Raw genomic sequence first — 26,360 nt, 5'->3', positions numbered from 1 at the left:
CTTTGTTTGGATGAACCTGTCGCGTGTGTATACGGATGATTTGATGGGAATGTCAAAGTCGCTCGGTCCACCCCCGCTGCGTGCGCCGTGTTGTCATTTCACAGTTTGTCCAGTTCTGCTCTCGTTCCTCCCTCTCAGCCTTTTAAGTCCGAGCGCCTCATCTGGTTCGCATCAGCGGCCCTCTCAGCCCGTGTCATTATTTCCGCCCACCACCGCCATGTGCTACAGCGATGGCATTAAAATAATTGGGCCATTTGTGTTTTGTGTGCGTGCACGTGTGTGGCTACAGGTAGGTCTGAAGGTTTGGCTCAGAGTGCGCCACTTCAAAATCGATAAGTCTTTACCTGCCTGTAACATTCGGTGGTTACGGCTTTTAACAACCAGCTCAATCTCCAGTCGGGCACTTCTGACCATCGATTATCATCAAATCCATAAATGCAAATCAGAGTTAAACAGAATTGCGATAAACATTATCCCTAAAGTAGTCATGCAACAGTAACATGAATATTGATGAAGGCGAACATAATGTTTTTAATAATATAAAGTATTTCTGTTGCTACTCATAGGTCAATAATTCATATTTTAGAGCTGCAACAATTATTAAATTAATCAATTAGTCCATCAAAAGACAATTAATTGCTTTCTATTATGATAATCGATTAATCGTTTCAGGCATTTTTCAATAAAATTGTCAAATTTTGCTGGTTTTGGCTTCTTAAATGTAAGAACTTTTGGACTGTTGGCTGAAGATGGCACTTTGGGCTCTGGGAAATTTATTTTTCACACTTTGTTGAACATTTTATAAACGAGTTAGCTGAAGTCCTATATTATTTACAGTCTCTCAAGAATGTGTTAAAAAAATGATTTGGATAAAAATTAGGCCATAAATAAAAGGAGTTAAAATAAAAAGCAACACATTTTCTTAATTTGAGTGATGACAGTGTTACAATTATCATCAAATGTATCACTTGTAATCAAAAGATTTGAGAATTGTAACAAAAAGAATGTACTTCAACAGAATATGCCAATACAGAGTTTGATTACATTTTTGTGATCATAGCTCAACAGAGATTTCATTTCATCTTTTCTTTAATTCCTTCTATAATAATTTGCATTGTGTCCTGCAGGATTTGTAAAAACATCTCTGAAGAGGGGAGTGTCAGCGGGGCTTGTTGTGGCATGAACAGTCCAGCGATGTTGAAATTCAGTTTTTGAAAATGTCTATGACGTAAAGGCAAGCAGACATGTCTTTCTTTGTCTGCTGCTCACCCGATGCAGCCCTGCTCGTGTCTCTCACTGACACATAATGACGAGTCTAATTGAAACAGCAGGCTGCGATTTCTTTTGTGAGCGCACTCATGATTCACTCACTGACAATGCTGAGCAGTGGAGGAAAATGGGACATTTTTAAAGGCAGCACACCTACGACAAACAAAGGTTTCTGAAATGGATGAGAGAATGGTTTGGGCTTCAGATAAAACCGCACAGTGGCATCAAGAAGTGCCTGAATCAATACCAACCCCACCCCAATGAATCAGCTCTGGACACACTGTACACAGAGAGGAGGCTGGGTGGCTGAACCGGAAGTTATGGAGAGTCTGCTGCTTTCAATTATGAACACAAACACACACAAAACCCCCATAACTGTAGGGACAATTATCTGCCAGATGATGAGGACGGAAAACAGGCCAGACCAAAGTGAGAAGCAAAGGAGAGGGGGTGTTCAGCTGCCAGAACCTCCGAGCTATCAAAGACAGAACGTGATCCGCTGCCAACCACCAGGGCTCAATTGATAACAGGCTGCAGGCAGGCATTTCCTATTCCAGTGCCGAAGAGGCGGGAGATAATCTGGCTTTGTATCATGATATAATTTATGGTGCCACTGGGCTGCGTCGTTTGGACTATGTGTGTTTAATTTCAGTGGATATCACTTCATTAAGGAGAATGAACAAGGCTGAAAAACTGAAGCGCTTGTAATTGATTGTGCACCAGCCGTTCCTTGTGCTCCCCACGGGGAGTTACCTTACCAACCCGTGCCTCCTGTCTGCTTGCAAAAACAACAGGAAGCGCAGTGAAGGTTGCAGAGGAGCGACGCAGTAACTACACACCGCGCATTTACTGTGTTTAGCCGAGAGGAAACGCAGGCGAGCAGCTGAGCAGCTGCATGGCTTCGGCTCACAGAAACATCAGCTGGCCTAAACAGCACGTCTCGGAAACCCAGGTGCACAGGCTAAAACCAACAAAAAGACCAAGTCGCCACTTGTCAGAATGTCACCTGTTTGCACACTGGGGCTGAATGAGAGACTCAAACATCCACAGGGGTGGGTGGCGCTCCGATGCACGCCAGCCAAGTCTACTTAAAAAAGCACGAGAGCTCTCAAAGCCCCCTTCAACACCAACTGCGAACTGTCTCTGATCAACCACTTGACAAACAAGCAGCCAAAGATTTACATAGATTAAGCTCTCCTCAGAAGTCAATTCAATGGCTCTGGCAGACATTCACAATGTTTTGAAGTCAAATGAAAGAAAAGAAATAGGACAAAAACGACAAGGCATGCAACCCAACTAGTCACAACACAAAGGCGCTGGTATGGCAGATTAAGGTTATTTCAAGGTGTTTCTGTGGTAGAAGTGGGACTGCTGTTCTGTCACAGAAATGCTATTGATGTCTCTTGAGTGAAATGAACAGTCTTGGAGCTATGTGAGCAATGCTGCGATTTTACACTGCTTGCCTGAAGAACCTGTTACACACTTACCAGGTACTTATTAAACTGTTAGCAGGAGCCTGTGCGAGAGCTGTTAAGAAATAGGAAAAAAAAAGTCAAAAAGCATAGAAGACGTGATGGTGGAGGAGAGATGAGAAAGCAGGAAGATGAGCTTAAAACTCAGAAACACAACTTAAAGAGAGAGACTGAACACTGAGCAAACAGTGTGCATTGTAATTAGGGTGGCTGGTGGTTTATAAATGGAGATGTGTGCGATAATGTAGATTCAGCTGTATGTGTTCACGCAGAGAGAATGCATAAAAAATATCATCACAGCTCACTGCATATTAACATGTGCAAGAACTCATGTCGCCATTAGCTCTCTAAGACCCCGAGTGAACGATTCCCTTTATGCTAAAACCATAAAAATGACACTATACAAATGGTTTTTCATCCATAGCCTGCACATGGTTTGGTTGTAAGAAGTCGTAACTTGACACTGGATTTTGCAGTTAAGTGTTAAAAAGAGTACCTCCATCACTTCATTTCTGTCACTGGGAAAATTGCAATATTTAGTTCACACTATCTGCGGTGGAGGTGAAAGATAAAAACAGGAGACATGTGTCCGTGTCTGGAATGCTGCATACGGACAGCTGGCAGATGTTTCTCGGGTTGCTCGCCCTCTGCGACGCTTTGATGTGACGAAATGATAGGGCATGGTGTGATTAGACGTGTGGGGCTCAAAGTGTCTGCGCCGGTTTTCATTCACGAGAGACGAAATCGAGAAAAAGCTAAATCACACAACCTACGACGTGGACATCCTGTCGCAGTCGAGTGGTCCACGTTTTGCACAGTGACTCGTGTACGTTCATTTTGCTTCAGACCTTTAAAAGCATGTAACAAACCAAGCTGAATCTACTGTACTTCTTGGTCCTGAATAGCGGGTCTGCACTGCCCTGCTGCTATACATTCGTCTCCTTTCGTTCTTCCGAGGCGCCCCTGTAGAGACTGCAGTACTCCGTCTGGCCAAAGAGTGGATCACGTCCCCCTTTCAGCTGCGAGCTGAACCCACGCCTCTTCTCCCTCTCTTTGGAGCGGTCTGTGTCGAGCTGCTGGCAGCCGCTCAGCTGGCACGGCCCCCCCTTGATTAATGGCCTGAGTGTGGGACAGTGAAGTGCTAAACTGTCCTTATGTTAATCAGCCAATTAATGCTGAGCAGAGCCACATTACCTCTGCCCTAATCAGTCTGTTTGCCTGTGAAGATATGAGCAGGATCTGGGAAAGCTCAGTGCGGGGGTTCCTCTCGCTGCCTGAGAGGAAGGAGCGGTGGAGCAAAAGAAGCTGGAAACAGAAAACGATAAAAGTAGAGGATTATTCTTTGCCTTTCTCCGAACACGCCTGATCAAAGGAGGCTTTGCCAGCCGCTGCTTTGCCTCCATGAACGACATATAGAAAAGTTTTTGATGTGCAACTTTTTGAGGGCTGTCTATTTCTGACCGCCTTAAGCCACTCAGGCAGGCGGTCTGGGGGAATATGTGGCGTGCGTTAGGAAGTGACGCCATAGCTCATCGTGCGTGCACGTGTGTCGGATCATATCACCGCTGTCGCCACCGTTATTGCTGCGTCGAGACCTGGCCACAGTGCCTCCTAGTGTGAAGGAGGACTCCGGTTACAAGCCGAACTGTCGGTGGATGGCAGCGGGGATGACAGCAGGATCAAGAAAGCCTCTCTCAGAAACAGATATTTCATTACAGGGCGTGTTTGTTTAAAGTCACCGAAGGAGCACCTACCATTTATGACTCCAGACCCGCTTCATAAATCTGCCACATCAGTCAAACTAAACGTCACACCATAAGAATGTTAGAGAATACAGAATCTGTGGACGTTAAACGGCTCGAGTTTCAAATATTAATCTTCACGTGCAGAAAGCGGTTTGGGTATAATGTGCCACTGAACCCAACGATGGCTGACACATTCATTTTCACTCTACTGTAAACATATCTGCTGAGCAAACAAGACAAATTCCTTGGCTGGAGTGGCGGCCAGCCATATCTCCAGTCTGAGCCCGATAAGTTGACATTCTCACTAACGAGGGCATTTCACTCCAGTTCCTGATCGCCATTAGCCGTGCGCACACTCGACTGCTTTCTATTCAGTCTCACACAGTGTGGGAAAACATATCAGGGAAAGCTGAATACGTAGAACGAGGCTCTGTGTGTGCGTGCGTGCGCATGTGTGGTTGCTTGTTTAAAAAGAAATAAACAGTCCTTTCCGCCATCGCAGGGCATTTGCAAATAGCTGTGAGAGTGAGACTGACATGACATGCAGTTTGAAAGGCTCTCAGCCGTTCGGGTGCGTGCGTGCGTTTGAGAGAATGCAAGTGTTTAGATTTTTCGTGCACAGCTGCGTCTGACCACAGCGAGTGTGAATGTGTGTGTGTGTGTGCGTCGGCTTTAATAACACGGCTCTGATAGGGCTGCTGCTGAAGATTTTGAAGAGAGGCACTCCTTGGAAATTAGAACTGATAAGGTGCAGACAAATGTGAAGGCCCTCACTGTTCTCTCAAACGCGACAGCAGCCGTCAGCACCTGTGGCAGATTTGCATTTGCGGCGGTGACCCGTGGCAAAATCCGCCCCTTCATCTAGACAGGCTCATTCAACAAGCCTTTCAAATCAAAATGATGACGAGGACACATAGTGAGGCCTGGTTCTCCCTGTGCAGCCAGTGTTTTCTACACTCATCCACTGCATTACCCTCTAATGATATTAAATCTAAATTCTGGATGAAGGTCAAGCGCCATGAGGAGCAAATCAGACAGCTATGACAGCTTCGTTCACAATCATTGGCTTGAACAGGAAGTTTGTGTTGTGACAGTTACAACTTGAAGAGAGACAACAGGTCTTCCAAAAAAAAACCCATCAACAACAAACTCTTTCCTATTCTCCTGCCATACTGCAGGTAAACTAAAGTAAACCTGATTATCCCTCGTCCGTTTGTTATTTTTATGTCTTATCTCAAGCACTGTGGCATGCTGGGACATGGGTCACGGGTCTCATGCCGCCTGCTTTACGGTTCTTTCTGAAAACATCCTGCAGATCCACAAAGTGACACAGGCTTTACATTGTTCAATCAGCTTCTTTGTTCCCCCTCCCTTTCTGCTCGCCTGCATGTTCTGTAAACTTCTGACAGCACATGCGACTCAGTTTGGGAAATACTTTATAGTATTCTCGGTATAATATACTATGCGTGCGAAGACGTATTTTTTGTGCAGACTTGCAGGTTTTGTCTCTTTAGTCTCTGCAGTGAAGTAAAACTGCTAATAAACTGAATCGCATCCTGCAGAGCTTCACAACCACCTCATTCTTGATCCAAATAGGAAAAGACAAAGAGAGCACATGGTTAATATCAAGGGTCTGCTCTGAACTGGCTCAAAGAAGTAGGAGGGAACAGTCTTTAACCAGCACATTGGGCTGGTGTTAAATAAAAAAACACCATCCAACTGTTACATCCCTGACTATAAAGTAGAGAGACTTGTGGTTTTTCAGTCTATAAACTCAGTTTAAGACAACCCCTAGTGTGCTAACCATCTTCTTTTGAGTTTTTGAGTGACAGGAAACAGAATAAGGAAAAGATTGAACTGTGTTTATATGGGGGTGGAACATCTGCAGATACACCCAACACAAGGGAACAGACGGTAAACAGTGGCAAAAAGCAGCGAGAGTAAATAATTTATCCATGAGTTTCAATCTTGTTTGCAGGAGCAAATGGGATGAGACTGTGTGAACAGGGTAACAAAGTTCCTGTCAGAGTCTGTCCTCCTCCACCGCCAGAGCCGTGCCCCCCCGAGACCCATCCTTCTTTCTGCCGTATTCTCCGGATCCCCTCGTCTCTCTCGCTATCCCCTCAAGTGGAAAGGCAACCAGTTAGCTTCTCGATGGGTTCTAGAAGTGAGCTGTCAACGATCTGTCCTGTGAACGGAACAGAGATTCTCCCTGTCAGGACGCTACGTGACACAGCTTCCAGTGCGTCTGGGGGAGGAGGTGCTGGCTTCAGCTCCTGGGGGCGAGCAATGATGGCCACAAACCCGACAACGACACGATTTCAGCCGAGGCTGGTGCAGAATGGCAAAGTCTTCCAAGTAAATACCCGAAAATGTCCATTTACAGGCTTATTTAGTAAAAAAAAAAAAAAAATTACAAGGCTAGGGGATAATGTCTGTTTTATATGCCTCCTTAAAGATGAAGTTAAAAGACACATTTCCTCGTCTGCTTCCCAGCACACTGCATGAAGGATATAACTAAGCCTTAAACAAAGAGCAATTTTAAAGCAGCAAAGTGCCATTAAAATTGTGGGCTGGTGAGATTGGAGCCACTCTACCCCCGAGTCTCCTTACAAGCCATTACTACAAGACAGACATACAGATAAAAGGCCTACAGAGCAAAAGTACAGGACACCCCCCCCCCACCAGCACCACCACCACCCAGCACCACTACCAGTGCACAGACAGCGGAAATACCAAATCCCCAGGATGTGAAGATCTGAGACAAGGACGCTCAGAGTAAAACACACACATATGGATGGCACACACCCCGATGTCCATCACCCTCAAACTGATTACAGCGGTGTGGGTGTAATGAGTGGGACACACAGCAGCGCTTACTTCCTTCCTACTTGAATGAGTGACGTATGGGGACATTAATGGCGTTCGGAGCGAAACACGTGTTGCGCTTCAAGGCCTTTTTTGTGTGTGTTCATGGCTGCTGTGTTGGAGGCACGTGGGGAGGCACATAATGCCATGGAGGATGAGCGCAGCATGAGTCTTTGCTGAACTGAACCCTTCGTCACGGAGAGGGAAAATAAAACTCAATTTACCTTTTGGGACAAATCTGGGAATGTATAAAACAAGCCAGCCTTAATGACAGAGGCCGGAGCAGAGGTAACAGTCACACAGCCACGCTTTGAGCAGATGCATTGCTTTTGTTTGTGGGCTGACAATGCAGCAATGTTTCTAAAAGCTGGCTTACAGGTGAGCCTCGGTAACGAGCCAAAACAGCTATTAAGACGTAAAAGCATGGAAGGTTAAAGTAATGTTATGCTGCAGATGTAAACAAAAAGAAAAAAAGTGTGGTTTTACAATCCCTTTGTAATCCCCAGGTGGGGTTTAGCTACAAAGCAGAAAGCATTGCCTCATATACAGAGTAAAAGGGTAGGTACAGTTTGGTCTGCGCTGTGAGCGGTAATCAACGGTTGCTGCATGACCGAGTCGGACTCACTGCCGTGTCATCATGCAGCTGAAGATCCTTTTAACTATCTGTAGTGTTTCCTGTGAGGCAGGGACAGACACGGGTCCACACCCAGCCCGGCAGGACGACTTCCTCAGGTGAGAGAGGAACGGCTGGCGGAGGAGGACAGGTGGACACAAGTAATGCTACGCTGAGGCAGAGACACAAAGGCAGACTCGCTAAGCCTTCTGTGCTCTTCAGTGCCGCCGCCCCGTATGAAGGGCAGCAGATGCCGTTCAGCACCGGAAGACTTTAGAGGGGATGTTCAAGAAGCAAAAACAGGAAGGTGGAAATAACTAATAAAAATAGAGCTCAAACAGAAGCAAAAACGAATCCATAGATAAAACACGTCGCCGCACAGCTGGAGCTGGAACTGATCTGATCCAACACCGAGTGTGACACTGATGCAATTCACTCATCTGATATCCGACTGACATCATCATGCACCAATCCAGACTCCATATCCTGATGCTTTCATGCAAAACAAATATGAAAATACGCAATTTTAAGCCCACCATATTTTTTTTGCCTCCCAGAATTCGATGAGACGCACAGGCGGAGCTGGCAATGCGCCGTGAACCCGCCGTAACGTGACATTAGACACGTCTTTAGTTTGGGAATGTGTGTGAAAGCAGTTGTGGAAGTTGTGCTGCATCGTACAATAACACTAAAAATGGACTGATGCAACTCTGCTCGCAACAAGAAACCACTCGTGCTATTACAGATCAGCGACTGGCCCTCTCAGCCTCACCTGGCTGGAGGTATCTGCTCAGGTTACCTTAGGATGAGCTTTCAAAGAATACAGAATAACACAGAAAAACATTAATGTAAGATCACTCGTTACTGCTGGCAAAACAATTTATTTCTGAGTGCAGACACACACTGTGAGAGCACCAGGTTTAACTGAACGTCAACAGTTTCACCCTTCCTGCAGTCTCTTAGGAGACCTCGTGATGCACGCTGTTTTTTTTGCATAAGCCTGGCTAATAAATTCACAGATTAACTGAAACACTGAACTCTGCACAAAAAACCTATTAATGTTGAGAAACAGGGTCCGGTGAAGCAGCCTCATTCCAGTCACATTCAGCGCTCAGATTAGAGCATGTTTTAATGAAACAGGCGTCCTGTCCCCACAGTGCAGTTATCTAAATCACCCGAGGTGCACCCATAACGTACACAGTCAAACGCACCCCTGTCCTTTTTGCATATGCATTTAAGGGAAGATAACAAGAGGAGACACAGCATGGCTGAGTGTGCATTCCACTGGATTTACGGAGATTCACCTCTAAAAAGCATCTGCAGGTTTATGCAGATTGTGAGAAAGAACATGAGTTTTAACATGAACCTGTATTTTTGAGAATGGATCTTGCACAGCAGCGTAGAAAATGTTAAGATGCTTTCCAAAACATCAGTGTCTTTAGAGTGTCCGACAACACCAAACAGTCCTGGCACGGCCACCACAGTCATAACAATATCACCCTCAAGAATAGCTCTGCTTTTAAATGTGATTATTATGAGCAAAGGCAAAAAGCCGCGGTCACACAAAACGCATCCTGTTTTGTATTCTAAATATCACCTGTGGCTTTCTCAACTGCTCACCGTATGCTGCGTGATTACATAATGAAGGACTGAGGGCCTGGGTGGTGGCAGGGGTGGCAGTTAAGATTCAGGAAATTCAGTCTGAATAATAGTCATTGGAGAACAGGCGAGAGCCCTTTTTAAATTTTAAGTATTACGAGCCGAAGCTGAAAGCACGGAAACAATTACTCAAACCGCAGAGTAGTGAGAAATGACAGCGAGTCTACATCTAGGGGGTCTGGTATAAATGTGATGTCTTCATAATGCTCATCTGGTAGGGAGCACTTTACAATAGCGTCCCGATAGAGCTTTTCTTCAATAGATGAGGTACAACATAATGCATGCTTATTCAGAACAGCCCTTTATTCAAAGGGCTTTAAAGGACTTAAAGAAAATGTTCAAATCAGTCAAAGCTGCAGCAAATGAACAACAAAACTAACATTTCGCTCAATTAGCTAACCATCTGACCACATAAATGCTAATCTGGGTATAATTAATCCTGCCCCTGTTAATATTTAAAATGATGCACGGCTCTTTCAGCACATGGCTAATGAAGTTAACCCTGAACGTGCCATTGAAAGATCTCATCCTGTACAGACCGTAAAGCGCTATGAGACAGCCTTGTGATTGTGGGCTAAGTAAATAAATTTGACTATTAAACTGAGATTTTGAGAATGTGAGACACACCCAAGGCTGAGGGAAATCCTTGGTGCATGTGGGTAACCATTTTTGTTTTTCCCTGTGATGCCCTCGCCCCAAAAGCTTCTCGGTTTGAATGAAATTAGCATTCAGGGTTGGCTCACGGGCACGCCATAAACAGGGCTGCTTTTGTTAATTATCCACGGATCTCAGCACTACAAAGAGTGTTCCTACTTGCCTTTGGCTAAGTTACCTTCAGACAGAGAGGGCAAACTTGAGTTTCATGGAAAAAAATAAGTAAAAATACACAAATCCATAAACGTGACGTCTTAAGAAAGGAGATACCTTAAACACATTTTTCACTGGCTCATTGTTTAGCTACCATAAAACCAGAAACGTCCTGGCTCAACATCAGGATGTTTTATTCTCAAGATACTTCATCTGCCCGTTTTTCCTGAAAAAGGTCGAGGCCAGAAGCTTGTGGAGTCTCACAATCACTGCAAAGTCACTGCCTTTTCTGTCGTAATACTTTTACTTTCTTCATGTCATAAAGGGTCATTTTGGGCTGCTTCGCTAAACAAAAACATTTGTGCCACGGCTTGGCAATAATCAGTGATATTACGTCCATTGAACAGGCAGGCATGCAAACCTCTGGCCCCAATCTGCTAATGCGCAGCAGTGCAAAGGGTTGATGACAGGCAGAGAAGGCCACTTCTAAAAGGAGTGCATCTTCAGCGAGCCATTATCACTGTCCGCAATCTGCTTCAGTGCGACACTGCTGCCAGAGGAGCGGTTTGTCCTCTAGACATCCAGGGGCCTCCGCACTGACTGCCTCCACAACGCACGCTGGAGGTGCTGACACGCCACTATCCATTTCAGAGGCGAAGCAGGTCCAGAACGGTCAAAGGAAGCTGAAGCGGCGACACCGACAGCGCTGATGCTGCTACACAGAGCTCGAGAAGCTGCAAAGACAAATTCTGCTATGGTGCTAACAAGCTGACCAGAAGTATTCAGCCTCTACTTTTACCCAGACAGAAAACAGATACGTCAGATTGAGTGTCCAAGATGGTGTAACAACATGTATTCAGCTTGCATGAGGTCAGTCATTGCCACACTCAGTGTGAGGTGTATGAAGGTGCACTGGTGCCAGACAGAGCCCGGGTGGGTGTTGTCCCCCCTCTTCTGACTCAAGTCTCAATGGTGTTAATCTTGCCTTGTTCATCACTGAAACCCATAATCACAGTGTTTTGTCAAAAACTAAAGGCTAATCAGGGAAGTGGAGAGGAGGAGCTCCACCTGCCCATCAGTCAGTCGCGTTCATCCCCTCGGGCGACGGCAGCTCTATTGTGGCAAGGTGTGTTTGCCCAAACAAGCTGCGGCACTGACAGCTCAAAGCCGCTTTGCGTGTGAGCAGCGTTGCGTCTCTTGAGTGCGATCTTGACAAAAGATGACGACAACTCCTACAAGAGGCCTTCTCCTTTTGAAGTGCAAAGGCTCGAGTTTAAGATGAAAAACATGCCAAGTGAAAAAAGTCATGTACGTGTTAATACGCTGTATGTGATGTGATTGTAAGCTGCCCTCTAAGACACAGAAACAAAACTTAAGATGTGAGAGTGCCCATTGTTAGCCTTTATGCTAGCCAGAGTTAGCTTTTGCGTGCATGGAAGGGGAAGGGTATAATTAAGGTTGGGGGTCATTTCCCTGGAGTAAACAATTATTAACACCCAGAACTGACTTTTACACATCATGTGTTATCTGTGACTGCCAGGTCATGCTCTGACAACCAGAGGAGATTTCAGACTGATACAGCTACCATTTGTCATTTTAATGTTTTGAAGTATTTTATGCTTTTATTACTGTTACAGTCTTACCACACTGAGCTTTGGCTCATTGTAGTATATCTTGTAGCATTTGATGTAAATGTATTGTTAAAGGGAAATTATTATCTGAAAAGGCCTCGCTTTAACTGTTTCCAACACTTTCCTGAACTCACTCTGTTGGATTTTATAAGGCCAGTTTTACTGACTGCATGAGGTGAGCTGGTATTTTAAGGATTCACATCAATGGGAAAGCTGCACTGCATAAAATCAACAACCTACAAGTACTTAATTAGACTGCTGCTGTTGTCTGCCAACTCTCTTTTACAAATGAATCGCCTCCAAGTTCCCTGTCCATCCAGTACTTTCCTGAGTGTGTCCTGCACCTTTAAATGTTTTAATCCCTCAGCTGCAACTGAAATGTACAAAATGTGCAAAGACAACGTCTTCATTATAGACAGCTGCTTTATGAAAGATTTAACATTAATGTAAGAACCAGGCCTTTATCAGTGCATCATCTCTCAATACACTGTTTGTGTTTAGTGCAAACATTATTATTATACATTATTAGAAAGGCAGAATATTATTAAAATCTGTATATCTATGCCTCACTGACGCTTTGCCTGGCAACAGTATTTGCTCTTGCTTCCCCTCGGGCATTATCTTGAGGGTGTATAATAGATGGATTTACCCTTCATGACTTTATCAGGGGAAAGCATCTGTCTCCCGTCTGAGGCTGCAAGAGATCCATTTGTACAGTTCGAAATGGATTGGCACCCCGTGGTTGACAAAGACAAAAGGCTTTAAAGAAATTAACTATTAAACAGGGCTGTCTGGTTAAATATTCATTTTAATCCAGCGTCGAAAGAGAGATGTCCACCGAGCCCTTTTTGCTCGCTCGGCAATTAAAAAGGAATTTCCGTGCCTTCTCCCAGGCTGGACTAACAGCTTGGTGGAGACCATTAAAACAAAAAAACTCAAAACTATCAATGTCAGAGATCAGCTTGCTCTTTTGTTTTAACTAAGCTGTTGGAAAACAAGATCTTAAGAGCAGCATCTGCGCAAAGGAGGGGGTCTCGTTTTTTGTGAAATGGCCCGTTTGGCTGAGCCTCTGATGTGTCTGGCCTTTAATTCTAAAAAGGCACCCCGCAAAAATGCCCAAAACCTAATCCTTTGACAGACAAAACACTTCTGAACAGTCAATTACAGAACATAGCCAGTGGAACTAATATGACAAGCACTGATACTTTTACAACTCCATCTGCCGTGTGATATCTTTGAAGCTTTCCACGGCAGAAAAACAAACACCACACACCCCTCAACAGGAGCTTTTCCAGTTATCAATCATCGAATGGACTCTGGTATGAGGATAGTGATGGTGACTTAGAATAAAGGAAAATAAAACTGCATAAAAAGGACAGCAGTGTCATCGTGCTACAGGTATGCTACAGCACCCATTTGAAGCCACGTCGCCAGTCGCTTCCTCTCAGCGGGGGAACAGCCACAAATGCGCTGGAAGGTTTTCATTGTCTTTGAAGAGCGCTGTGGTCGGTGGGGTTTTCGCAGCTATGAGGTCTTGTTACAACTAACGATCCTCTTAAGTGGTACCATGTTATGCGAGGCAACCCAAACTACAATGAGAGGAGCCCGATCCGGTAAAATTGCTGTGGCAGCCTTGAATGTTGGGGCACGGCAAATCTGCCGCCAACACCGCCTGAGGTAGGCTGCTACCACCTACCGCGCTGCAGATGGAGCAGGACCTCCACCTTGAGTCTGCCAGACAACAGCCAACCATCTCAGAAGTGAGTGGAGTACATTAAACACTAAATGCACAGGTGGTGTAGAGATTTATTTTGACATTAGATATATTATCTAATCTATAGATTTAATAGATTTTAACAAGAAACATATAGAAATAACACACCAGAAAGCACTTTCTAAAGCAGCTCATGCCTGCACAACATGCTCACTTCGTGTCTCAGTACATTTCTTGCGATGCTGCTCCCTTTGCATGCGAACGACTTCTTTAAAAAAGCACTGGAGGATAATACAAAAGAGTTTAAGAAAAACCTGATCTGTGGTTTTATGTTATCCTCGTACCTATTATTGACTGGCCACATGCACATTTCCTGCATTATCCATGTAGATGGAAAGAGCCTCAAATTAAAGTGTACTTCCTGTCTGCATTATATTATAAATGTTACACAGCTTAATTGTGCTGATATTACTCAAGTTAATCAAGTATGATCAGTCGAGTTTAAAAACACTTACAGATTCATGCATTGCACTAGATATGCCGGGGGATGGGGGGGGGTGGGGGGGGCGGGGGGGATTCAATATATAAAATACTGTGAGGGAATCTCCAGACTCGACTCGGATCACATTTCAGGTGGCGGCGCACCAACCTGACCTCCAAATGTGTGGATATTAAATGTGATTCACAAGATCACTGCCGCTGCAAATAAGATTAAAGATAAAGGTCGTAACTGTGACAACAAGCCTGCGCTGCGGTAGCGTGTGCTTGAAACTGTATACTGTGGCATCGTTAGCCTCGGAGGACTCTGACAACGCTTTTAAAGTTGAAAGCACGAGCTTCCACGAGATACAGTGGCTTTATGTGATGACACTGAGCTGAGTATTAAGATTAAGATAACACCCGAGCGCTATCAGTTTGAGTGTTTCCATTATTCTGCTGATTAAAAGCCTCTACATGTATCCTCCACACAAAGTTAAATCTTTGTCCTGCCATAGTTTTCATTATGAGACACTAAAAGAACTAAATTGTCTGTTGTTTTTACAGTGTTATGAAATAATTTGACTTTCGCTCTTATTAAACTCAAGTATTGCATCGTTAATAAAGGTTTCAAAGAGTAAATCGGACACATTATGGGACTGTACTGATACTGTACTGCATAGCCTGTCCCCATGTTCTGTCATGTACCCACACAGTGGAAGGGGCTGACCAAGATGCACGCAGAGGGAGGCATGCAGGAGGGTAAATAATGCATGCCTGCACAGGACAAGAGAGGAGGGCGTAGCTTCAATGGGTAGGCGAGGATGGGCTGGGGGCTTGTGGGGGCTCGCTTGTGCGTGCCAGCCTCAGACAGCTCACCACAGGAGAGACATAGACACAAAAGAAAACTCACTGTCATGGTCACCAAAGCAGAAATGACACTAGGCAGCCACAAAACAAGCCGGCTTGAATTTCCATCAAAACAAACACGCGAGCTGACACGGTGTGACTTTCACTACAGCCGCTGTCAAAATAGCCGAGCGGTGCTTAATTTGACAGTAAAAGGCCGTATCAGGTCTGCCAGGGACCTCGGGCTTCCCCAGGGTCTTTTAGGCTCCTGCATGAAACTCTGGTCTGACCCAATTATCCAATTAGCTGAAGTAGTGGCCAGACTGGAAGGTGATGACGGCTGGAACACCTGTGGAGGCCGGCCCCGGTGTGGGGCCCACGGGGCCGGGGGACCGGACCAACCAGCACCTTTTCTGCTAATATTAGGCAGAATTCTGCCCAGCAGGAACAGAAGAGACTCTGTCGTGAAGCCTTTGAGCCAGCTGAGCTATTTCTCTCCCCCGTTTCAGCTGAACACCCCCACGGCTGAAGAAGGTGCGAGCAAAATACAACATGCTAAGAGACGTTCACACGCTAGCAACTTGAACTGGAAGCTCGAACAATTAGAGTCCTTTGCTGCTGGAGCTGACTGTCCTCGCTGATTGTGAGACAGACATGACAGCATTAAGTCTTCTGAGAAACTCTAGATGGTGAAATGCCATTGTTACGTGACTCCGAGCGCTTACACCCTTCCGTCAGTTTCCTAAATAGAGTAACATTTTAAAAGGAAACCACAACATTTTCTGTTTGCCTTACGGGCACTTCCCAACGGGACAAAGAGCAGCCTTGGCTTTTGACAGCTCCACTGAAGGTCTGGCTGCCACTTCCAACAGCCAAAGCATTTTTCTCTCCCTCAAGGCATTTTCCTCCTTTCCTCAAGGTAATTCGACAGTTGTGTGGTCACATACTTGCACACTCCTCTGCCCCTTTAGATGCCGAGCATTAAGGGATTAGACCCGAGCGACAGAATCCATAGGAAGCAATCTTCACTAGGATCTGTCTCTGCTTTGATTTGTTTGACAGGCTTTTGTTTGATTTTTCATATAAGAAGACATCCAGCTTTGATCACGACTAACCACACTAATGGTGAAGCACCAGTTCTTCAAGATGAAAGGGCGTAAGAATAAAAAGAAACCCTGGCAACAGATCTGAAGGTAGGATGTTTTTCTTCTCCATTCCGCTTTTTCTTTTCAGGAAAATGAAAAAAAAAGGATGACCAAAGTGTGAGATCACTTACAAACAGGTGAGGGTGTGTCTCCGACAAAAGGAGCGAATAGAGTGCGTTAGCCCGTTGCAAAGCAGCGCGGAGACCGCCGCAGTGGCAGCGCAACAGGCAATTATGTGTCACACATGACATGCTTCGTGCTTCTGTGTGTATAATTATCTCCAAACAAAGCAGCACCAATAATAACTGTTACGTTGCATGGACGAGGGCACATACTTCTCATACCAGACAAGCAGAGGGAGACAAGATTCTGCCGACGACAAATAAGTTTACTTTCCTAATGATGTTTATCCTTTTCCCCGCTGTTTGAATTAAAGACGCTCCCTCGCACGACGTTGTCTGACAAGCTACTTCAAAGTCAGACTCACTTCAAGACAGGTGGCTAATTTGTCTGAAACAATAATCCCATCTCCATTTCTCGGCAATTAAAAACATGATGACACGCAAAATGTCCCTGAGGGGAGCGAGAGATGGAGGAGCAGAGCGAACTGGACTCGTGTGAAGGCTCGGGCTCGCATACCAGCCTCTCGCCACAAAAAAAGGACTTCTTGGCCTCAAACAGGGCGCGCGCTGATAAATTTCAGGCTAATACACACAAGGCCGTCTGCGAAAACAGAGAAATGTTGAAGTAATATTCCACCAGGATCTCTTTACAGTTCTCTGTGTATTTATCTACAGAAACCATGTGAAGCGTTCCCAAAATACCACACATTCTAGCATGGAACACATTCGACCCACATGTATGACGCAAAAATGAAATCTTCCGACATGCACAATCTAGTCCTTCATATCATTAATATCTGAAGGTCCATTTATACAACAAAATACCAGAAATCTTTCACTATGAAGTTTTATTAGGGCTCCACTTTAATGTAAACACTAAAAAATGCCGGCTTTAAGGCATGCTTGCCTAATTTGCAACTAGAATTCGGTCGATATCTGCTCTGAAATCCACCTTTGTCCATGCTTCACCTTCACTGTGAGCCTGAAACGAGACCTGACCGGAGGAGGCCGAGAGAGAGGCACCGAAAGGCAAATGACATTGTTTCAACGAAATATGAAGCCATGTCGTATCCTGACCTCGGGGCTGAGTTAGTGGAGAAAATGAAGACTGACAGGACTGATGTGAGGGTGGGCCCACAGATAAAGGGACACCCAGGGTACAAACAGTGGCAGCCGCCTCTTACATCACTCAACGCTCTGAACGTCCTGGAGCTGGAGCCTGGGCTCCTCTCAGCAGCGTGAGGAGAGGGGGGACATTTCTCAAATACCTGAGGGATATTTACACACCTGCTCAGTGTGAGGTGGAGGTGCACAGAGGAGCTGGAGCACAGCTCTGTTTCAGCTAACCCGAGCGACGGACTGACTGACACTACTCAGACCTGACGACAAAAACAAAACTAAGCAAACATTTGCACATTCGCATCCATGGATGTAACCTCCCCGAGGTGACGCAAGGGGGGGGGGGGTCAGACTGCATCTCGATTACAGAAATCAAGTTCAGATCCAGGATGATCAGTATGAGTACAGTCTAAGTTTGTTTGACTTGGTGGGGCACTTCATTACTGCTGTAAAACAATGACAGTTGGAACATTGCTGCTGAGGGAAGGATCGAGTAGGAGGGGAGTTGCTGGCCCCAAAGGCAGGAACCTGCAGTGTAATCAAGGCCTTTGCCAAATTACAGGCCAAAGACACTACTAAGAGTTCAATCTCAGGCTGAGGGAGAGGTCACCCATTACACTAATATTCTTAAGTCACAGAGCAAATTCCTCTGGACAACGTCAGCACTAGACAGCAGAGGGAGGTCCCACTTACTCCTGGAATCTCAGTGTCTCGGCACACCAGCCCTCCTCGGTTTATAGCTTCGAAAAAAGCTTTCAGCAGGGGAATAATAACAGCATTACAGTCAGCTCGATGCATTTCTGAGATGTGTAGCAACAGAGGAATGCAGAAGGAGTAAAAAGGGGACGTGCTGGCTCTCCAGCGTTTTCTAGAACACAAGCAGCATTATGAGAAAAAGAACCGCGGATGTGTGTGTCTGTCAACAAGCTCATTCGTGTTTGTATAACATGTCAACAAAAAATTTATTATTCTTGAGAGGACCAACAGATATCTTGCCAGCTCGGAGACAAGTCCTCAACACTTTCTTTCCAAAAGGAAATTGGTACTTAAAAAATAAACGTATGAAAGGCAAGAAACATCTGTACTGTTTACTGCCATTCTTGAAACAATTACACAAGCCGTGTGTTTAATATTTTTTGCCTCGTGGGATCTTTGTAGTTTGAATAAATTAGCTGTGGTTAATCATTCATTTTACCACTTTATCACACCATAAACCTGCATATTCCTGCAGCACGTCCGATCTGTGTGAAGCTTATAATGTTCAGTTTTTGTTGACAATGTGTAGCGGATGTGTTGATTAAACTCCACGGTCAATCAGTGGATGTTGAATCACATTATTCACACATTATTGAGTTTTACATTCAGACAGCTTGTGCTGGGATTGGGTCTACACACGTGGTTTGCAAAGAGCCAAACAGAAAGTATGCACATACATGCTGAACTGGCCATTCTTGGCCTTGTTGGGCCTCTTCCTGAGGAGAACTGACCTGGTTGATTGAGTTGGCAGTACAAGAGGCGAGGCCTGTTCCCAGACATGACACGAAGAACATGGCCGGGTCAAAGGGCACCGGAGCCATTGCGAAGCCAGCAGCCGCAGTCGTGACCACCAGTGCTGAAAACAGAAGCAAGAAAAACAGAACAAATTAAAACGGGAATTTAGAAGTGTCCTTCATTAAGGCTGCAGACGCCTGATTCAGTGTAAACAGAAGAAGAGCAGTGTGAAGGAAGGAGACGTTAACAGTGCAGTTTAATCTGTTGTAGTGCAAATGAATCTTTTTTATTTGTTTGTCAATCCATTCATAGGTTACAGGCACACTTTGGTGGAGTCAACCAATCAGTGCTGCTGAGCGGAGAAGTATGTAACACGACAGCAAACACTCAACTGAATACATAACACTGAGTGAAACTGACTACACGGTTCACGCCTCCACTGTTGATCTGTATGTTCAGTATGTTCCAAACACACTGCAGGTGTACCACTGCTCCAAAGCTGCCCTGGAAGTAGCGTCTTTAGATATTTACTGTAAAAACACAAAGGTTGTTTGAAACATACAGAGCAAACATGAACAGCAGAGGAAGGAGATTGTGCTGCTGCTTCCTGTGACAATGAAGCCTTAGACAACAAAGGTGCACTGATGCCATTTCAAGATGAGACCTAACTTTTCTATGGATGACAGTTTGCAACAGACTAAGTAAGCCCTGTTTTATAGCGAGCGCTGGAAATGCCTCCTGCTACACTGATCCAAGATTCCAAACTAAAGGAGTTATGACTTGTGACTCCTACCAGCCGGTTTAGAGAAGTGAGGAGTCAGAGATGGTATAAAACAGCACAGTCACACACAATGCACTGTGTCCTCTACCTGTGAGTTTGATTTTGGAAAGCCTGGCGTAGATATCTGGCAAGTCTGCCACATCAACCTTCAGCTGCTTCCACTGTTTGTCTAGACGTGCCTCCCTCGCCTCCTCCGACTCCTCGTGAATATGAGGAGTCTCATTTGAAGTCGAAACCGTTGTGGACACAGAATCGTCCTGTGCTGCTGCATCCTCTGTGGTGGCCTTCAAGGTGGGTATTTCGGGCTGCGCCTTACTGGTGACTTCCTCGGACTGTGCCACGGTATCTGTGGCCACGGGGTCAATGGTTGGTACTCTCTGTAGTTGTCTTTCAACGCTGTCATCTCTCTCATCCACTATGGTCAGAACAGGAGCCTGTTTCGGGATGGCACGCTGGTGAAGCTCACTGCTGTTCTTTGATACATACTGAAAGGAAAGCAAGCGCACAATGTCATTTATGGGATTATTTACTGCTATGGAAATACAACTGAATGCAGGCATTTACAGCAAAAAGCAGTTCACCTACAACGGACGTGGAAGAAAGTGCATTAAAACAAGCAACACAACATTTTTAAAGTGCAAAGGGAGCTGAAACAAAGGCTCACTGGGCCCTGTGAACGATACCTGGCGTTTCAGGAAGTTGAGATGCTGGTACGTCAGCCAGTTTGACGGATCTCTTCTGTGCAGCTGGATGAGGCTGCGGGCGGTCTGGCTACATCGAGGAACACTTTGAACTAATTTCTGTTTCACGCTTACACCAACCAAACCTGCAAGGAATACAAAATGCCATGTCTAGACATCAGAATAAATACTGTTGGTTTAATTCAATCTGCTAAATCTGGTAAACACTGAATCAATCTGGGATGAAGCACATATATGCAAACAATGTAAAAGTAAATGAAATAAAGCTAGAAACAGAATCTGACACAATGTGTTAGGCACTAAAAGTCATAAAACTGAAGTATCACCAAACACTCAAAGTTATATATATACATATGGTAACAGAGTTATATCACTTAGCAATACACTCAGTTGCTAACATACTGGGAAAGATTTTGCTAAAGCGACTGCAGAATGATTCTACTCTGCAATAAATCTGACAGTTTGACTCAGAGGTCGTCCTGGTATCTTACACACCACATTCACATCGATGACCAGACTAAAATGTAAGAAATACTCCAGTATAACATAAACAAGACAACCGTTGTACGCTAGCTTTTCACGTTATTTCACAGCACAAAGTCATAACATCACAGCTTAAACGTTGTCGCAAGAAAAGCAGGCAGTAATTAGCTAATTTTGGTATCTGCAGATGAAGTTGACTTCCACCTAAGGTCACTGCTAGCCTCCTGCCAAACATCCCCGGCGCTATCCGGATAGCTATATGCTAAGCTAACTAGCTAGCGTCCGCCTTAGCTTTAAAAGCTGCTTTCAGCGGGAACAAATGAAAAAAGACTTTGTACCGCGTCGGCATGTTAAGCGAAACATCACATATCATTTCGTGTTACCTGACAGTCTGCTACATGGCGCTTTATACATGTTCTCGAATCATAAAGCCGGCTCCCGTTTCGACCCCTTCACATGCAGCGAGCCGCCATTTTGACCTCGTTAGGTAAAGACTAACACTTCCGGGGCACATGACGTCAAACGCGCCGCAGGAGAAAACAACCGAAATAATAATATTCCCTGTATCTAACGTGTATTTATCACAGTACCAGAATGATCAATAATCATATTATAATTACCATAAAATTATCTATTGCTTCTTATATTAATTAATGACTAATAAGTACATTTAATTTCGAATGATATCAAAGAAATAACAACGAAATTATTTGTATTCTGTAGGGAAAATAATATTAATAGGTAATTTCACGGATTTTTTAAAATTTATCTCAAGTTAAGTTTAGTTTAGTTTAGTTTGATAGGGAATTTCTGTATATTTCAATGGTTTTATTTGGCTTTACTTTTCAGTCCCTACATGGCAATGCAGTATTTGAAAATCTTCATGTTTATTCGGCTTTTTTCCACACAAGACATTTTACAGTAACATGTCAACATGAGAAAACCAGGTGTGACAACTCCGAATGTCTGTTGTGAAAGACAACTGGAGCACATCAAATTTTCTATTAATTTCTTTCCCTGGTTAACCACTTCATTTCATGTTCTTGACTTATTTCTTGTGTGGCCTTTTCAGGCTTTCCCCCTTCGTGATGTGTAATACAGGGGTGGAAATAAGCCACCCAGATTCTTATGCATCTTGTCTAATTGTCCTCTTATTATTGCTATTATAGTCAAGCTTCTTAAATATATGACATTTGCTGTGTGAAATTGTGCATCTGTTCCTTTAATTACAAGTACATCAATTTCTCGTGGGGGTGGTCTTCAGTTCAGGCAATGTGACCCACTGAAACTCTGCTTTTCCCACTCCAAACACTTGTGTCTGTAACAGGGTTTTATTATAAGGATTTAATTCTTCAAGGGGAAGCAAATATATTTCCAGCAGGGATCCTTTTCAGGATTTCTAGCACCTGGAGAACTTCAGCTGACTTTTAAATGCCTTTACCTGTAACAAACACTAGTTGGAGTTTTATTTTTTCCAGCGGGCCCTTTAACCAGGAGACCTCTGTCACTGACCAATAAATCTGAGTTGACGATGGGATTCATTTCATTGAAAATTGCCGTCTAATTCAATGTCTGGCCTTTTGGCTTCTGCCCTTGTGCGTCCTCTGACTAGCCCAGCCGTCTGGCCTGTTATTTATGTGTATGATCATCTTGTTGGCCCCGGCTGCCTCGACCAACAAGATGGAAACCTTCTGATTAATACCCTCTCCACTGCTTTCACTTTGCAGCCTTGCTTTATTGAAACAAAGATAATAAAACAGTATGATTGTCTGTTTCGGTGCAGTGTTTCATTTCCTCGAACAATAACATTTTACTGAGGCAGGGGGGTGATTATTATGCTGCTCTGATTGCAGAGATCATATTCAATATGAAGTTAAGACACTGTTGTTTATTTGCTAATTAATTTCCGGTAATCCAGTGTTGCAATTGTCATGTACTATACAACTGTGGCTCATTCAGTATTTAACGACATATATCATTTGTTTTATGAATGGTCATGATGCAAATATCTTTCACAACCGCAGGTTCTGCCCGTGAACTCAAACCCCGCTGCAATCCAAGCCGAGCACCCAATCCTCCCGATTCATCTCATCCATTCCACTGAGCTGCCGGCTCCACCTCCTCTGCTAAGATTGCACGGTGTAATCTTCATGCGCCATCAAGATGCAGGGGCTGATGAATGCCAACAATACACTCTAGGCCATCCCGTGATCCAGCACGAGAGCACCTTTATTGCAGGAGATAACCATTATGTGCTGTTCTACAAGATTTCATTCCGCACTGACCCGGTCAACCTCTTTGCGTTCGGCTTTAATGTGAGCGCTGAAAAGGAGGTTTAGTGCTTGGTTTTGCACCACATTATTTATTTCTAGGGCGCTGTTATACAATTTCAATGTTCCACGTTTGCTTCATTTTGCTTCTGCCGGGCTGCAGAAATACCGTTTCTGAGAGTAGGTTGAAACCTGCCAACTTCATGGCCGTGCAGGGCGCCGCGTCAAACCATAATCCTTTGTATAGCAGTGTGTAGGCTGCTGCTGCAGATGACTGACAGGCTGAACAGAACGTCACAGCCTCGCATTAACAAACAGGCTCATTCATGAGTCCGCGGCCGCCCCTCCTCCTCTGGACCGGAACGGAATAATATTTGTTTATTGCATCAAGGACTAGTTTATTCCCTGCCAATGAGTGTGAGTTGGGGTCGCTCCAGGGAATCAATTCCAAGGAAGCAGAGCTCCTCATCCCGCTGCCTGACCGTTAGTGTGGCAGCTCGGGCTCATGCATTTCAACTGCATAATTTAGTGTTGTATTTGTGCTGTCATTAAGAGTGCGGCTTTAATCTAAAGGTGGAAAATATGTTTGTGATTCAGGGCTGGTGTTGAAACACCATAAGACATGTGAATGCCTTTTCTGTTTCGGATCTGGTGAGTTATTGTTCTAAAGTCAGGAAGCTCTGCTTGTTCAGATCATTGCACTCCAGTGAGCAAAGACAAAGCCAAACATGCTTTTGATGCTCTCTGTCCATAAGGTGGACCAGCAGACAGGACCTGAAGAACAGATGGACGAAAAGGAGAGGAATGGCTCAGGAACAACAGGAGGAGTTTGTGAGGTCTATTCAACCCAAAGGGGTCTTTCAAAGGATCTTTACAGTTACTCCAGCGCTGGTGGTGGTCTCAGTATGAGGGCCTTTTACCACGCTGCTTTCACTGCATCTTGAAAAAATGAAATGGCTGTAAACGTCGTCTCTGGAGACAAACAAAGCCACAAAAGGAGTCAAGGCTTGTATTGTGTGAGGGTGATGACATACAGTTTATCAGAGTAAAAGCAGGCTGATGTCAGGCAGGGAATGCAAGCCCTGTGGTGGGCTCTAGTTACAGGATGGGCTTGGTATTCTGTGCATTTAGAGTCATAGTAAAATACGACTTGAAGACAAACAATAGCCGACGATGTGAAATAGTCTAAAAATGAGCCTAAAGACAGTTTTTTTTCCTCACAAAATAACTAATGACCACTTTAAATCCTTTGTTATCTTAGCCAAATTATTTCAAAATAGCATATTTACTACATTGTAAAGTGGAAAGCAGATGTCAGTTAGATTGATGGGCTAGCACAGTGTTAGGATCTCTGGCTGTCTGGTTTAAAGTGAAGCTGGTGTGGCGACAGGAAAACGGGTCTCTTTAGCAATTTTAAGGGTCCAGGAATTTACTCAGTTTTCTATTTAAAACAGAGCTCCCTGGCACTTAGTGGTGAAAAGGTGACATGTTGAATCAATTGAAGGTAGCACGGGCCCCAGGTTGTGTAAGCAAAGTGCTGAAGGGTCATTAATAGCATTAATAAGAAAAGCTCTGTTACTCCACCAAACAGCCCGCTGGCCCTCACAAAACAGCCAAACCATTTTTTATTCTGGTTTTCCATGTCTCACACTGGGGAACACACTAAGAGACTATAATGAGACACCCCTCTAAGGAAGGCCCAGTAAATGGCATAGTCAAATAACGGAGGCCTCCCAGTCCTGTCATCGCCGCAGTTCATCTGCTCTGATTTACAAGCACTGCTCCAAAGGCTTTAGTGCCATCACTAATCCCACAGGGATGACCATCTGAATGGCAGTGGAGTCAGACCCTCTGAAAAAACAGAGACAGGCAGACAGTGCTGCATAACTCCAAGCAGAAACAGATGCAGAGACGCTCTCCTGTTTATAATTGATTTTCAAGGGCAACATCTTGTTGTCATAGTTTGTCTAATGAGGCCCTGACTGGCGCCCTGTTGCTCGTCAACCACAGGGTGTCAGATGGAGCAACCATCCGCCACCCTGCCCCCACCGGGATGGCACCATGCTGGAATACTGCCATCACTCGTGGAATTTCCATGTGGGACAGACTCTTGTCCTCTTTTAAAACCCTACCCGACTTCTTTTTAAAGGTACTCTGAGTCGGCGAAGCATCCAAAACCTCCAGAGGAGGCCTGCTGTCCGGCACAGCTGCCGGCCGGAGGCTTGCCCTCTTTGCACGGACAACAGGTATCTTCAGACCCTATGGCCGCCAATGTTTATGTCTGAGATCATGGGTGTCTTTGTGGGCCTCCAGGCCTAAGCCTCTAATTGGCCATGGCTCATCAATCACAGGGAGCAACCCCTTTCACCCAAAGTCTCATCCAAACAGCTAAGAGGAATGAGACCCATGGAATGGACTCTCTGCCTCCCAAAGGCCTAAAAGTAGGCTTTGGGAGGGGCAAGCGGTTTGTGAGAAAACCACACTTATTCCAAGTTGATGTCAAGCAACGCATACGTCTGCCCTTTGTCTTTCCCGACACGCCGAGACAACTTCCCCCTCACATTAAACTAAGAGAAAAATGTCACAGTTTATGATACAGCCGAGGAACGCTTTTTAATAATGCACGAGATGCTCAGGCTGGCATGCACGCTGTGCTAAACAAATGCTGATAGAGACTGAAGCTCATTACATCCTTTTAATGTTAGTTCAAGGAAAACAGACAAACATCTGGCTTCACTTTGCTTCTTATTTGCTGTTTTCACTCAGACTTGACCTCACGGTGAGAACGAGGGCATTTGTTTCATTCGACTTTATTATTTTGGTTTGGGTGGCGGCGCCTGGCAAGTGGGCGGGGAGCCATTTCATGAGGCGTCGCACAAGGTGACGCTCTGCAGTTTGCTGCTGAAGTGCGTCCGGGACCATAATCCAGAAGCCTGCACCAGACAGGGTCAGAGGGGTCACGACAGCTCCTCAGCCATTGTGCAGCGATTACTGGGTTTGGCTGAACTCTCCAAGTCCAGGAGTTGGCCACAGCGTAATGTCGAGCCCACAAATTTGTCAAGAGGAATAAGGAAAAGTCCACAGAGCATGCGGTTTATGGGGTCACAGCAAAGTCTCCACATTTCTTCACATCCAAGGACGGCA

The 26,360-nt window shown here is 44.9% G+C and overlaps 1 protein-coding gene across 2 annotated transcripts in view; it reads right to left on the bottom strand.

The window, feature by feature from the left end:
- Window positions 1-21,435, bottom strand: part of cox10 (cytochrome c oxidase assembly factor heme A:farnesyltransferase COX10) — a 29,304-nt gene extending 7,869 nt beyond the window's left edge. The window contains exons 1-4 of one of the 2 annotated variants that reach the window (XM_070990379.1): window positions 21,330-21,435; window positions 20,446-20,588; window positions 19,851-20,247; window positions 18,978-19,102 (exon numbers count right to left, since the gene is read on the bottom strand). In XM_070990379.1, the coding sequence (XP_070846480.1) occupies window positions 18,978-19,102; window positions 19,851-20,247; window positions 20,446-20,588; window positions 21,330-21,360 (696 nt within the window). In that variant the 5' untranslated portion in view covers window positions 21,361-21,435. Of the gene's footprint in view, window positions 1-18,977; window positions 19,103-19,850; window positions 20,248-20,445; window positions 20,589-21,284 lie in introns of both variants that reach the window. The other variant, XM_070990380.1, reaches the window with a different exon arrangement.
- Between the last annotated feature and the right edge of the window lie 4,925 nt (window positions 21,436-26,360).

This window comes from Chaetodon trifascialis, chromosome 21, assembly GCF_039877785.1.
Source record: "Chaetodon trifascialis isolate fChaTrf1 chromosome 21, fChaTrf1.hap1, whole genome shotgun sequence".
In the NCBI taxonomy this organism is placed as follows: Eukaryota; Metazoa; Chordata; class Actinopteri; order Chaetodontiformes; family Chaetodontidae; genus Chaetodon; species Chaetodon trifascialis.
This window is presented reverse-complemented; position numbering and strand designations above follow the sequence as displayed.